Here is a 14,329-nt window from a genome sequence, read left to right on the forward strand (position 1 = left end):
TTGACATTTACAAACATATTGATCATATCCCTCTGCGACAGACTGGCGACCTTTCCAGGATGTACCCCACCTTTCGCCCAAAACGTTCGTTGGAGAGGCACCAGCACCCCTGCCGACCCCACGAGGGACCAGGGTGTTAGATGGAGGATGGATGGATGATCGATCATATCCTTCTGTTTCAGTTAATCTAAATAGGTTATTGAATGTCAATTATTTTCCTTTACAACACAAAATAAAAAGCTAAACATTTTAAAACGAAAAGGGAAAATGTATGCACAATAAAAAAATAAAGCCATATTGAGCTAAGTTGGGGCCATGAAGCTTATTAAAAAAACTAAAAAAAATAAATTCAAACTGAAAAAAATAACTAAGCTGAAAAATAATTTTGAAATAGAAATATAATTTCTTAAACTGAAAAAATCCTGACCCTGAAAATTGTCTTCTTTCAGTTTCCTCTTTTATCTTCAGTTTCAAAATTATTTTTTGATTTCATTTTATTGCCATGATTTAGCCCCATATTGTCAAGTTTGTTTTAAAAACGTTGAAACTGGAAAAAAAATTAACTGAAAATAAATTTTTAAACTGAAATTAAAAATTGAACCTGAAAAAAAAAAACACTGAATTTGAAAATGCAGTTCTTATCTATTTTTTCAGTTTCATACTTTATGGTCCTAATTTAGCTACATACAGCCCTATAGAGAGAGTAAATGTTGATTATTCTTGCAGAAACTACATCGCTTTAAAAGTAGAGATCTTTGTGATTTTCTGCAAATCATCCTTTTCCATCAGGAAGTAAATAAGTCCTTCTTGTCCTTCCCCTCCTAATCCTGTTTATCTCCATGGTGATGTCCAGCTACATGTTTAATTTTGATCTCAAGTGAAAGACAATTTTCACTTGAGGGCTTTTTGTATGTTGCCAACAAGATAAAAAAACTGATATTTATCCCTCTTAAGCCGTCCTCAGGCATGCATCCAAGAAAAACAAGCAGTTTGTGATACAATGCAAGCAGCTGCATTAAATTAAAATGACAAAGTCACATCTGACATTTTATTAAAAGCTGCTTTAACTTTTTAGGACAAGAGGAAAGATGTTTCTGTTAATCGCTGATATGATGAGTGTTCTGTGATGAGCTGAAGAGTTTGTGTCTCTTTATCTCCGACTCTCCAGTCTGGAAATAGAAACCTGACGGGTTTTATCTGCAGCCTCAGAGATGTGTTGGTATTAATCTGCTGCAGCTGTTCTGATCTGTATTTTATTCAGGAAAATTATTTTCAGATTAAGAAACCAAAGGGATTCTTTACTGGATCAGAGATTTTGTTGTTCTGTGAGGAAGAAACCCAGAAATCAACCCAACCTGACCAGGAAATGTGTGAATTTCTGCCTTAGTTCATGATCTGAAGTAACCAAACTAACATTTGATTCTCTGAACTTGGCAACGACCGCACTGTTGATTTATTAAAATAAACATAAATCCTTTAAAACCCCTTAAACTTCAACATCCCAGTATCCTGAGCTCCTCCTCTATGCCCTAAAAAGAAGAGATCACCAGTTTGACCTCACGCAGACCTGAAAACCGTCATTTAGATGACGCTCCAGCAGGTGGCAGTAGAGTTCAGCTGTGCAGGAAATATAAATGCCTGCACAGTGGTTAAACTTAGAAACTGACGTATTCAGATGTTCTCCATCCAATCTGAGCTGGAGATGCTCAAAATTTGTGGTTTTAATCCAGGGGGGCCCAAAGTCGGTCCTGGAGGCCCGGCATCCTGGATGTTTTAGTTCTCTCCCTGGTGGTAGTAACAACCTTTTCAGCTTGTCAATGTTCTTCTTAGGCATCTAATCAGCCGTCATTTGATCCAGGTGCGTTAAACCAGGGAGAGAACTAAAAAATGCAGGATGCCGGGCCGACTTTGGGCACCCCTGGTTTAATCGACCTAAAGGGGAAAATACTGAAAAGTTGTTAATACTTTTGTAAGGAGATGTAAGTGTAAAATGTTTATAATCCATATCAAACATCAGCATCATAATGAGATAAATCTGTTTTTAAAATGGAATTAAATAATCCTCAGTGTTGAATGAACGTCTAGACTCAAATGTCTATGGAAAGCCATTTTCTTCAAAATTACATAAATTAATAAATAAACTTTGACAACGTAAGCTCCCAAATTAAAAATATATATTTTAAAAATATTTATTTTGTTTTTATTTCATGATTTGATTGAGTATTTGTTAACAGTATTTAATTGTGACTAAAATTGCTCTCCGTACATGTTGCTCCTGCTTTACCTATAAGTCTATCCTGATGGTTTATTAATGAAAATTAAATAATTTTTGGTTTAATGTAATATTGCTCATAAAATAGCAGAACGTAAGCAAAAATTGACAATCTGACAGAAAAACACTGATATTTATTCAACATTTCCCGTATGTATAAAAAGCTCACAAACATCAAAATGCGAACAAGTGCAAATGTTAACAATAAATCAACATAATTAACAAAAAACTGAAATATTTCTGATAATAGGAGAACTTGTTTAATTTCTGAGATGTTTGTTAATTAGATCAATATGAAATGCGATTTGATCTGAAATCAGAATAAAAACCTGATTTATTTTATTCTAATTTGTTTGGAATTGTTTTTATTTTAACTGAACATGTAAATTTAAGAATTATAGCTAAAATTAGAAGGAACATGAAATGTTTTAAAAGCTCAAGTTCAGGCTGAAGTTTATAAAACTAAAATCAGCTGCAGCAGCCGCCACTTCGAGTTCAGAGGATATTTATCCTGGAAGCAGTAATCTGGAGTTTGACCTCTGACCTCTGGACGTTCGCTGCACATCGCATCCCTTCCATTTCCTGCCTGAAACACTGAAAAGGTTCCTTAACGTCTCTATAAAAATAAAATAAAAAAGTAGAAAGAAAACATGAGGTCCTTTTGAAGCGCCAGGTGAATCCTGAGGTTAGTCTTTAGTGTGATCTCAGGTGTATTATGTAAATCCTGAAGCATCAGGTGTGATCCACCTGAGGATCCTCCAGTCTGTGGCTGCAGGTGAGTCTCAGGTCCGGTCGGATCCAGGTGAGTCTCAGCAGAGCGACATGCGTTTGCGGTGCTGCTCCACCAGCGGCACCAGGCAGCGCGGCGCGGCGGCCTGCAGCATGAAGGGATGCTGCAGCAGGGCGGCGGCGCCGCTGCGCTGCAGCGTGTCACGTGTCAGCATGCAGCCCAGGAAGTCCTTCAGCACCGGAGAAACCTGCAGCCAACACGGACACCATCAGCTGCAGAACACCTGGAGAAGCTAAAAGGCTGAAATACGATTTATTTCTGCATCGTCGTTCTGCTGCTGATTAAATGCTACGCCATCAAACTTCTGTGAGGACGACTGTTGGGATCTTTTGTTTTTATTATTTAATAATATAACAAAACATAACATAATATCGATTGGTGGGGTTGTTTGTTTTTTTTGGTGGGGGGGGTTATAATTATTACTTAACCAACAATATAAACATTTTTTTTGTTTCAATTTATTTTCAGTTTTAATTACTTTTTTGGCAAAGATTATTGTATGGATCTAAATTAGGGTAAAAGTTTGAAAATAATTTAGAAAGAAATACACACGTTCGTATAAAGAGTAAAAACAGGTTTTCTTCAAAATGTAAATGATTTTAATGTTGTAAAAACTTCAACAAACTGTGTGTGTGTGTGTGTGTGTGTGTGTGTGTGTGTGTGTGTGTGTGTGTGTGTGTGTGTGTGTGTGTGTGTGTGTGTGTGTGCGTGCGCGCGTGTTTCTGACCCTCTGCATGTTCTTGACACTCGGTGCCGCTTCGTCTCTCAGTTTCTTCATGGCACTGATTGGCGTTTCGTTGAAGTACGGAGGCTCACCGTCCACCATCTCCACCACCATGATGCCCAGAGACCAAATGTCCACCTTGGGGACAGAGTTAAATGTTACAAGCCATTTATAAGATGCTGTACAGTAAAACATTGCTTCTAAGGTTTTTACCTGATGCAAACTATATCTACATCAGCCCAAGCTAAGCCTTTCAAACAAATATAACTTATTTAATTTGGTAAATCAAAACAAAGCAGTGCCTCACCTCTGTGCCATACGGCGTTTTGGAGATTACCTCCGGAGCCATCCAGTACGGAGTCCCAACCAGAGATTTCCTCTTTGGGACGTCAGTGTTGATCTGAGCGCAGAAACCAAAGTCGGACAATTTTATCTGCAGCAGGATAGAAAGTAGAAAATATGTTAAATTAATTTTAACATTTCAGAGTTTTCAGTTTTTGAGTTCAGAAATTTTGATTTTTTTCCCCCAGAAGTTTCCTGTTTTTTTCTAGTTGTTTTAGTGAAAAAGTCCTGTTTTCCTGTCTACAGTTGCTCTAGTAAGCCGTCGTACATTCCTGTAATTCCCATCAGCAGAACGTAAAGGCAGAAGAGCTGAAATCATTTTCTTGTTTAGTGTCACTTTAACACATAAAATAGTTGTGTTTCTTTGTGCCTGAAGCAAACCCTGCAGCAGGAAATAAATAGTTACTGCTGGCATTTACGGCCTGAATGCCTGGGTTTACAGAAAACTTTGGCTTGTTAATAAACTACTTGATGCGGTTTCTGTTATTAGATGTAATGACTTAGAAGATGTTATCAGTAGAAACATGCTGCCAAGCCGCATTTTCTTCTCCCTGCCTGGAAGAAATTCCTCACAAACTAAAAACATGAACAAGCCGAAATGTTCTGCGGCCCGTCCGGTTTTGTTTATCGCTTATCTGAACTGATGGCTTATTGTTCAGCTGAAACCAGAAGTTTACATACACTGTCTATTTCTGTAAATCTGAAGTTAAATCAGACCAAACTTCTCTTGTTTCAGATCAGAATCACAAAAATGATTTTGCTAAGAGCCTCAATACTGAGGTAATCGGTCACATTTAGTAGTTATTGTCTTCAAGATCAGAAGTTTACATACACTAATGACCAGTCTGTACCTGAGCTTTGATGTTGCTTCAGTATTTCTACATAAAGGTTTTTCCTCATGATGCCATCTATTTAGTGCAGTGCTCAAAGCTAACATAATAACATAGTGGGTCTGTTCTCACAAAGCAGGTGGAGAGAAATAAACCAACAAAATGGGATTAACTATAAGCAATAAGAACTCAGATTATGTTCCCATCAATTTGGATTTGGTCCTCAAGATGACATCCAGGATAAAAATGTACTTCTTGCATAAACTGGGTGGGTTTATTGATAAAAGCCTTATGAAATATAGTTTATTGATCTAAATTTATTTAAAAAAATTAAATTAATTATTTGTTTTTTGTTTCAGTCTTTTTTCCACCTCTGTCTTATTCTAACACTGTGTATAATTTAGAATTCAGAGTAGTCCCCTTTACGAATGGTTTTATCTAAAGTTCCCACGATGCCATAAAAACAAGTATGTGTGTTTGACTGTGTCCCGTGAGTTGTTGTTTAAGATTCAGACTTTCCTTACAGAAAGTGCTTAGATAAATTTCCCTCCAAAAGCCTGGAGAAGCTTACCCTGCCGTCCAGCGTGAGCAGGATGGAGTCGCTTTTGATGTCTCGGTGGATGACGCCCTGAGAGTGGAGGTAGGACAGCGCCTGCAGGACGCCCTCACACACCGTCGCTATCTGCTCCTCGTTCAGCCTGAACACCAAAACATCACTAAACATCCCATCTGAGTACATTTACCTGCATGCACCTGGAGCGGCTGCTCACCTGGTTTCACCGATGATGTGTGTGAGAGCGCCGCCCTGCAGGTACTCCATGATGACCCACAGCTCGTCCTCCACCAGCGCGCTGCGGAACATCTGCACCACGTTGGGGTGTTGGTAGTCCCTCATGATGACCACCTGGGAGGAAAACAGAAAACGCTTGCTTTACGTTGCTTTACATCCAACATGAAGAAACTGGTAAATCTATCACCAGGGTGATAACAGTTTGGGTTTTTCATTATAGTCTAGTTATATTTTGTTGTGACAAAATAAGTTCTAGTTATTTTTTAGAGTTTGTTTTCTTGTTTTTAATTAATTGAATTTTGATTAGTTTTAGCTTAGTTATTATTTGTAGTTTTATTTTTTTCATACTTGGTTAATTTTTCTGTGCAGAATTAACAAATGTCAAAATTTTGTGATTATGTTTACATTGATTAGGTAATAAAAACTCGACAGAAGATCAAACTTTCTTATTGTTGAACAACCAGCTGACTCTGGAGTTTTTCCCCAATTTTTGCTGGTGCCATTTTGTGGACTATGCAGTGCAGTAATTTGCCGACTGCTGACTTAAACCACTTGTTTCATATCAGTTCAAAGGATAATAAATATATTCATGAACCCGAAAAACAAAGGATATTGTACCATAACTTCGGTGTGTTTTAGTTTTATAAATTTGTGACATAGTTCCATTTGGTTATAGTTTTTCTCCATTAATTATTGTTTTTATTTATTTCAGTTACTGTTTTCAGTTTTCGTTATTTCGTTAGCTTTGGTTAGCTGGTTGAAGTCAACCCGTACCTCGTTGAAGAGAAGCTCCCTGCGCTGCTGCTTCCTCACGTCCATCATCTTCACCGCCACCTGGCGCCCGCTGTGCCGTTCCCGGGCGATGCACACAACGCCAGTGGAGCCCTCCCCGATCTTCACGAAGTTCTCCAGAGTCACCCTGGGATCGCCCGGGTCCACCACCATTTCCAGCGCCGCCTTGAACGTCTCATGGGTCACCTTCTGGGGCGCTCTGTCCGGGGCGGCAGGAGGGGTGGAGGAAGCGGGGCGGCTAGGCTGCGCGGTGCTCGTCTGGGGCGGCGAGGAGGTGCGTTTGGTAGAAACTGTGACCCCTGTGGAGGGGCGGGGTGAAGGTTGGGGCAGCACTCGGCCGGTGATGATGGGACTGCTGGTGCTGTTGGGCGGAGGCAGCCGAGGGCGGGAAGATGGCAACTGGAGGAACAAACAGGTTTAGTTATGTAAGGAATGGTCTCTACTGTAGCAGAAATTATCCTTCCTGCGTTGTTTTTGTAATAAATGTTTTATTTATGATGTGAACTCCAGGAAGAGTAGCTATTGTCATGGCAATAGCTTCCCTTTGAGTTTTTTCTTCCTTTCTTCTGTTTTATTATTACTATATTAGTAGATTATTATTATTATTTCACTATCATTATTATCATTAGTTATTATTACTATTATGATTATCATCCATAGGTTTTCTTCTCTTGCACTAGAAACTGGATCAAAAGTACTTGGTAAGATTTTGTTTTTGCAGTGTAAATACAAATAAACTTGACCTCCGGTCCAGGCCTTACTTTGAGGTCGTAGGTCGAATGCGGCCTCCTGGGGGTTTCTGTGGAAGACGACAGCAGGTCCGGCAGGTGATTGGCTCCGGCTCTGGGTCTCAGCTGAGGCCTGCCGGTCTCTGCCGCCTGGTGGTAGGAGGTCGGCCTCTGCTTTAGCCCGACGCCGCCGTTGCGGACGCTGGGTTCAGGCGTGTAGGTCGTCCTCTGAGGCGACGTGGGGCAGAGCGGAGCGGCCTCAGGTACAGGGCTCACCTGGCTGCTGGATGTGGTTCTCTGCAGGTTCCTGTTTGCCCTGGGGCTGCCGCTCTCGCTGCGCACTTGCCGGATGCGGTCCTGCCAGTAGGTGGCGCTCCCGCCGGCCTTCACGCTGCTGCTCCGCCGGCTGATCTCCAGGTAGTGGTACGACTCGTCCTCCGCCACGTCTCCCAGCCGCCCCATTGACTGGGCGCGTTTCCGTGCCGACGGACTGGTGCGGCGCAGCGAGTTGGAGCTGGTGACGGAAACGCGGCTCATCTCGGAGATCACATGACTGATGTAGTCGCCATGACCGATGAAGCTGCCGCGAACGATCGTCTGCTGGCGAACAAACGGGACAACGAGTTCATTCAGGCAGCGCTGGCCACACCTCAGGTAAACCGCTAACCTGCTAACCCGCTAATAGTTGTGCTAATTGTGTGTAATAATCAATTTGACCCTATTGAGGGCAATACACTAAGTTGTAGCCTTTGTATCATGGTTGAATTTCGCACTTTATTATTAGCTTACACTAAACACCTCATTGGTTTAGAGCTTTAGCTTTAGCAAAACCAGTGTTTATGATTAGCGCTTTCGGGTTAGCACAAATAGCTTCTCAGTTAGCGTTAGCTAGCAAAAGTCTGTGAAAGTTTTATCTTTTCTATACATATCAGTTTACAAGAAAATAATAAATACATGATTTTAAAGTAAAAATACATATATATGGAAAAATATTGTGATTTATTATTACATAGCTAAATTAAAAAGAAAATTTAAAAAACAATATTGAGAATAGAAATTTACAAAAAAACAAACAGAAATTTTATGAAAACGGAAATAAGAATTAAAGGAAAGAAAACAAATATTTTAAAGATGTAATACATTTTTTAAAAAGGAAAAAAGACAACTATAAAACTATTTTTAAAAAAGTGTAGGAAAAAGGAGGAAAAAACCAAACAATTTGATTAGAAAAGTAAACAAGAGGAAAAATAACTTAACCTTTGTTTTTTGTTTTGTTTTGTTTTTTAAATGGAAAAAAGCCAAACTACAAAGAGAAAAAAAATAAATCTGGTTAAAAATAAAACAAAGAAAAAATAAAACCAGAAATATGATTTTAAGAAATTAAAGAAGAAAACATGAAAATGTTTTTATTGCAACACAAAAAATTAAAAAAGAAATATAGAAAAAGAAAAGAAATGTTATAAAAAAGAAAGAAAACTATAAACTAAAATTGCAGTTTATAATTGATGAGTATCAGATGCCAGAATTCACTGATATTGAATTTGACCTCTGACCTTTCTGGGTTCCAGATCGATGTTGGTGATCCTGGACGGGTCCACCAGGGGGCGTGGCCTCTTCAGCGTGTCGATGACGCTCTGCCACTGCGCTGGCAGACCCACATAGCGTCCCGTCGAGACGTCGAACGACGTGTGGACACGGTGCTGGAAGTCCCGCGGTGCCGAGATCTCCAGCCGATGCTTCTTCTTCCTGCGCCGGAACATCGCCACGGAAACGCAGCGCCAGCCGCCGAACCGGACCCGGGGGAAGCAACAGGAAGCGGCGCTGTAAAGGGGAGAGCAGCAGCCATGATGCCAACTGGGCCGAGACATGATGAGACGCTGAAGGCAGGCGGAGAAGTGGCGGCTGCTCTTCCTGCTCAGGTGACTCACCTGAAACGGGTCACATGACCCGATTCTCAAACCGACCAAGCAGCCCAGGTGAGATCTCACCTCTCTGCATCACTGACTGCAGGAATCTGGAGTGTTTGCAGCTGACCTCTGACCTCAGAACCAGATTGTATTACCAGAGATCGGATCGGTTCTGAACCACATTCTTCCAGAACCTGAGTCCGTGCGACAGGATGTTTAACTGTAACCACTTCCTGTCTGGGAAGGAAGCCGGCTCACTTCACAGGGTGTAAATACTTTTGTGACTGAACTGATTTGGTGTCAGTCTGTCATCAGAACCAGAATCCATTCAGGCTCTGATCCAATTCATGGAAGACACTGACGACTCACAGCTTCTCCACAGAATCCCAGCTCCAAAAATCTGACCTGACTCTTTAAGAAGCTCAGATTTTATCTGCCTGTTGTCCTAAAGCGGCCCGTTTGGACCGTTTGTTAGTGGCCCAGGCGGCTCTGCTGGAATGTTTTGGGTTTGAATCCCGGCCCGGTTCTGCAGGTTCTGCCTGGGGATCGGTCGGTTCTCTCCTGGTGCTCCGGCTTCCTACAGCCTGATGTACAGGCCGGGTTCACGGTTCTGGTTCCGGTAATCTGACTCAGCTCGTTACGGACTGTCAGGTGAGAGTCTGAATCAGTTTGGATCGGTTCTGATCCGTTTGGATCGGCGCCAAACTGAGAATGTTTCTCGATGATGAAGATGGTTAACGAGTCTCTGCGGATATGATGAAGAGCAGCAGCAGACCAGAACGATTCGGCACAAAGAACCAGAGAGACGATGATGAAGAAGGTGATGATGATGATGATGATCATCATCATCATCATCGTCATCATCATCGTCCTCACAGAACCCGTCTGACAGAATGAATCATCCTGACGGATCTCAGATAATCCCAACCTAATCTCTGAAACTTCACAACTAACGTGAGTCAAAGTCTCTGACCTTCGTCAGTCAGAACCAGATCCAGAACCGTCTCTGAGGTTCTGGGCCTCAGCAGGACCGTCACCCACACCCGGACCAGAGAAGAACCTTCCCAGGACCCAAATGAACTTTTTTTCTCACTTTAAAGAACCCAAACAAAGACTCCATAATGTCCAGAACCGTCAGGTCCAGTTACCCCTCACCGGGCCTCAGAGGTTCTGCTCTGAAACGGGACAGTCTGGCTTCCTCCTCCTTCCTGCGGTCTCACCTGTTGGGGCGTTGATGTTCCTCAGCCTCGGGTCGGCCCGACCCGGCCCGGTTTGGTCCGAACCTGCTCGCTCCACCTCAGCCTGTATAAAAACAGAGAGGATGAAGCACCATCATCATCACCAGGCTCTGCTGACCGGATCAGATCATCCACATCCTCCTCCACTCCCTGACAGCAAACAGGAGGAAGAGGAGGAAGAGAAGGAGGAGCTTTGGGATTCCCTCTGCTCTGCACCAGAAAAAATAAATAAAATTACTTAATTCCAGCAAATTACAGTGCTTTGCTACCAGTTGTCAACATTACGACAACCATAAGGTCATGAAAAGTTTTAGCGAGGGAGAGGGAAGTAGCTCAGCTATGCTAGCTTGACTTTGACAACTGTAACATGTAGAGGAGCTGCAGAATTTGGTTTTTCAGTGTAGTAAAGAACAAAAAAGGCAACCTGAACACCAACTCTGAAAGATCAACAGTAGAGCAGGAGTTTAAATTAGCTAATCAACCACCACTGTGTTAGCTAATAGCAGCTGTAGCTAATCTACCGCAGCTATCACATATTATTTGCAAAATAAACTCCAAACCTGAAAACAAAAAATTGTAATGGACTGAATGTTCTGTTGTTTTTTGGGGGGGGAATGTTTTCGTGTGTTTTTTGGTGTTGAATCCTGATGCATAAAGTTGTTGCTAGTCAGTTGCTATGGCAACAGGTTTGCATGTAGCAAAGGCGACACAAAGAGCAAGAAAAGAAAAATACCAGAGGTGTGGAGTTGTTTTTTAACGTTTTTCTGCTGTGGCGCACAGCGCTGAATGAATCGGCTACATCTCCTGGTTTCATTCTGTTAACGGTCTTACCGCTGCAGCGCCGCTACAGGTGGACAGGAAAAGACGTCATTTTTAACTGCAGCGTTGTGCGCATGCTCAAAAATTCCTGGACGTAAACAATAACAGAACGGGACATGGCGGCTCCATTCAGCATCGGCGGCAACTTCTCTGAACTGTCAGAATGATTACGACTGTGAGTTATTTCTATATTTTAAAACATAATCAACAGCAGCTTCCAGAACATCAGAAACTTCCTGATCATGAGTGGCAGTTTGTTCTGGTGGAGTATTTTTAAATTGCTCAGATCATTCTGTTTTTGTCACACCTGCCATGTTGGTTTTCATCTGCAACAGCGAAACGCTGCAGGAAAACGGCTCATTTCTTTCAGAACAGCAGCTTTCACCGTTTTATACCTAAATGGCTAAAAACCAATTTAACTTATTTCTGTTACACTCTTTGTGGTGAATTTGAGATTCTGCAGGTTCAAAAGATAAAAATGCAAAGACATAAATTATGATAGAGAACTTGTAAAACTTACAGCAATATAATTATTTAAAAAACTGAAAATATTTCAATATTTCATATTTTTCTGCTTGTTACGGTTTCTGTCTAATTTCTGGCTAGTTTGTTGAGTTTAGTTTATCTTATCCTAAATCAGCTTCGGCTATTGGTCGCTTAGTCATACAATTTGGGATTTATTTGTTATTTCTGATCAAAACAAGAGCATGTTTCACTTCCCCTCATCTTTCTTCTCCAGCGGAGCGTTAATGAACCGATGCTGCTTGTTTGCCTGCAGGATACAGAGGATCAGCTGGTTACCTGCTCACCAGGTGTGTGTGGGGTGTGTGTTTTCAGGGTGTGACTCACAACATACCAGAGGAATCTAACTCTACATGACCAGACAGCTCCTGCCTCTGACTGGAAACCAGCCTGGAAATCAGACTGGAACCAGTGACTGCGCAGTGAGAGCGCCCTCCAGTGGCATGACTGAAAACACGTGGTCAGGTGACTATCCGTTATTTGGGCTCCTTATTTGAGCCTAAATATGAAGTTAGATGTTCTCTACAGCTTGAAGAAGAAATTAGTCTCCAGAGCAGGAAGTTTCATGTTTTTTTAAAAACAGGATTGGAAAAAGAAGATTTCAGACCAAACTGGACTCACTCTGAACAAACTCTGCCTCAAGTTTTTTTACAACTCAGATATGCACAAAAATTGATTAAAACGGGCCTAAAGTTAGATGTGAACATGTTAGAATAAATAATGAGAGTCTTTATTGAAACTGTTCAAATGTTGATCCAGATTCCCAACGGCGTATTTGGACTGATATAAAATCAGGAGTACATTTCCACCAAAAAAAAAAAACTTCTCTCAAAATTGAGATAAATCTCAGAGATTTACTAGAAAAAAATACATGGAAACATCAGAGTTTCAAAAGTAAAAGATGTTTGACTTTTGGACATTTTTCTGTTTCAACATTTGAGAATTTTCAACTTTTGAATCTCATATATTTCCATGTTTTTCTAGAAAATTTGTGAGAATTATCTCAACATTTCTCCGTTTTTGTCAGATATTTAATCCCTTTTTTCTACGTACCATGGAGCTAACCTGCTGTTTAAAACCCAAACATTAAAGTAAGAAATCAGTTAAAAGCAGACAGAAACATGGCAAAGAAAGTCTGAAACTGATCCAGAACTGATCAGAATCAATCTAAAGCCTGGTCCAGGTGGTACTCCGTCTCACCCAGTGACCGCTGGAGATCCAGAACTCCCAAAAAAAAGTCCAGGAACCATTCAAAAGCTACAGACAGAGTAATAATTCCCAAACCGTCAGACAACCACTGATCCAAACCAGCTTTCCAGAATCTGTTCATGTTACAAACTAATTGACCTTAATAATACTTATTACCAGCCAGAGGTTTAGTGTTGGGTTAGTTCAATTAAAGGTCATAATCTGTCTCTGTCCGAGCCAACTGGTCTAAACTGGGATCAGAACCAAAACTAATGCAAATAAAATCTCCAAATAACAATAATGTGTCAATTTATGATCATTTTCTGCCATAATTAACTAAGATTTATGATCAGTAATAATTAATCAAACGAATCGGTTGGAAAATATCGATATTGTTTGTTCAGTAAGCCAAAGCATTCCACCAGTGACCAACAGGGGGCGCCACGAGCAGCATGAAAAACAAAACAAACGAGTTTGTGCAGAAAATATTGATTAAGTTTAGCGAATGCTGCAGCAGCGGTGGCATTAGAGACCCGACATCTGCAGGCCCGTCTCTGGGCCGAACCAGAACCATCAGAACCGCGTTAGAACCCCAGCAGAAAAACACTGCAGCTGGGCTGGCAGAGCAGAACCTCAGAGCTCTGGAGACCCGACCGGTTGCTCAACTGGATCATGAACCAGGTCAGACCTGGAGCTGCTCTCAGATCAGTTAGCAGCCGTTCATTCATGCGGATCAGTTTACAGCAGCACATCCGGGCGGGACGGGGTTCGAACCAGACCCGGTTCCGGCTCTGACCGCTCTCAGCTCCAGATGTTCTGTCAAAGTTCTGCTGAGAACCAACAGGATGAACTAAAAACTGTTTTTCTCTTGAAAACAAAGAGCTGAACGGTTCTGAGGATCCGTTTGAGTCGGAACCGCAGAACTGTGACCCGGATCCGGTTCCGCCTCCGTTGTATTTACCTGGCCGTAGAGTCCAGGTGGGTCCAGATCCTGCCGCGCGCTCTGCCTCTCTCCGCTGCTCCTCTCTCTCCTCCCCCACATCTCCCTGTCTCACCTTGTCCCAGGTAAGTGGGCGGAGCCTGCAGATCAGGGACAGACTGGAGGAACTCCGTGACTTTTATTTTTATTATTTAAAATTTAGTGGAAGAAGGAAGTGTCAGGTCAGACCCTCTGAAGCCCACCGGCCCAATTCGTGATAGGAAGCGGCAGTTTGTGCCGATCTGAAGCCCAGGATGAGGCGCAAGGAGCGGCGGGCCCCGCGGCCTCAGGCGGGGTGAAGAAACAAAGAGGAGGCTCCCTCCGGTCGGTGCAGGCAGCAGCATGCCCGGTTCTCCCTCCGGGCCCAGCAGGACGTGACTCAACAGCCCGAACCGCCCACAGGTCCCC

The 14,329-nt window shown here is 42.1% G+C and overlaps 1 protein-coding gene across 3 annotated transcripts; it reads right to left on the bottom strand.

The window, feature by feature from the left end:
• Nucleotides 1-2,386: 2,386 nt before the first annotated feature.
• Nucleotides 2,387-14,211, bottom strand: LOC106914500 (serine/threonine-protein kinase PAK 6-like). Of its 3 annotated transcripts, XM_014981320.2 has the most exons (10): nt 13,904-14,211; nt 10,396-10,477; nt 8,822-9,089; nt 7,302-7,868; nt 6,523-6,939; nt 5,729-5,862; nt 5,530-5,656; nt 4,094-4,219; nt 3,790-3,924; nt 2,387-3,249 (listed from the first exon to the last, which is right to left on the bottom strand). In XM_014981320.2, the coding sequence occupies exons 3-10, from the start codon at nt 9,026-9,028 to the stop codon at nt 3,082-3,084; spliced, it is 1,881 nt and encodes a 626-aa protein (XP_014836806.2). In that variant the 5' UTR covers nt 9,029-9,089; nt 10,396-10,477; nt 13,904-14,211; the 3' UTR covers nt 2,387-3,081. The 3 variants fall into 3 exon arrangements, with proteins under 3 accessions (XP_014836806.2, XP_014836804.2, XP_014836805.2); XM_014981318.2 differs by lacking the exons at nt 10,396-10,477; nt 13,904-14,211 and having other exon boundaries at nt 8,822-10,362; XM_014981319.2 differs by lacking the exons at nt 10,396-10,477; nt 13,904-14,211 and having other exon boundaries at nt 7,302-7,865; nt 8,822-10,361.
• Nucleotides 14,212-14,329: the final 118 nt, after the last annotated feature.

This window comes from Poecilia mexicana, unplaced genomic scaffold, assembly GCF_051168715.1.
Source record: "Poecilia mexicana isolate PSO_F unplaced genomic scaffold, ASM5116871v1 scaffold_21, whole genome shotgun sequence".
In the NCBI taxonomy this organism is placed as follows: Eukaryota; Metazoa; Chordata; class Actinopteri; order Cyprinodontiformes; family Poeciliidae; genus Poecilia; species Poecilia mexicana.

Excerpts from the sequence above, each read along its gene's own strand:
- LOC106914500 (XM_014981318.2), bottom strand. The coding sequence starts at position 9,136 with ATGTCTCGGCCCAGTTGGCATCATGGCTGCTGCTCTCCCCTTTACAGC. Across the intron at positions 7,869-8,821 it reads TCGATCTGGAACCCAGAAAG|CAGACGATCGTTCGCGGCAG; the intron begins GTCAGAGGTCAA and ends TTTGTTCGCCAG. Across the intron at positions 5,863-6,522 it reads GGGAGCTTCTCTTCAACGAG|GTGGTCATCATGAGGGACTA; the intron begins GTACGGGTTGAC and ends TTTTCCTCCCAG.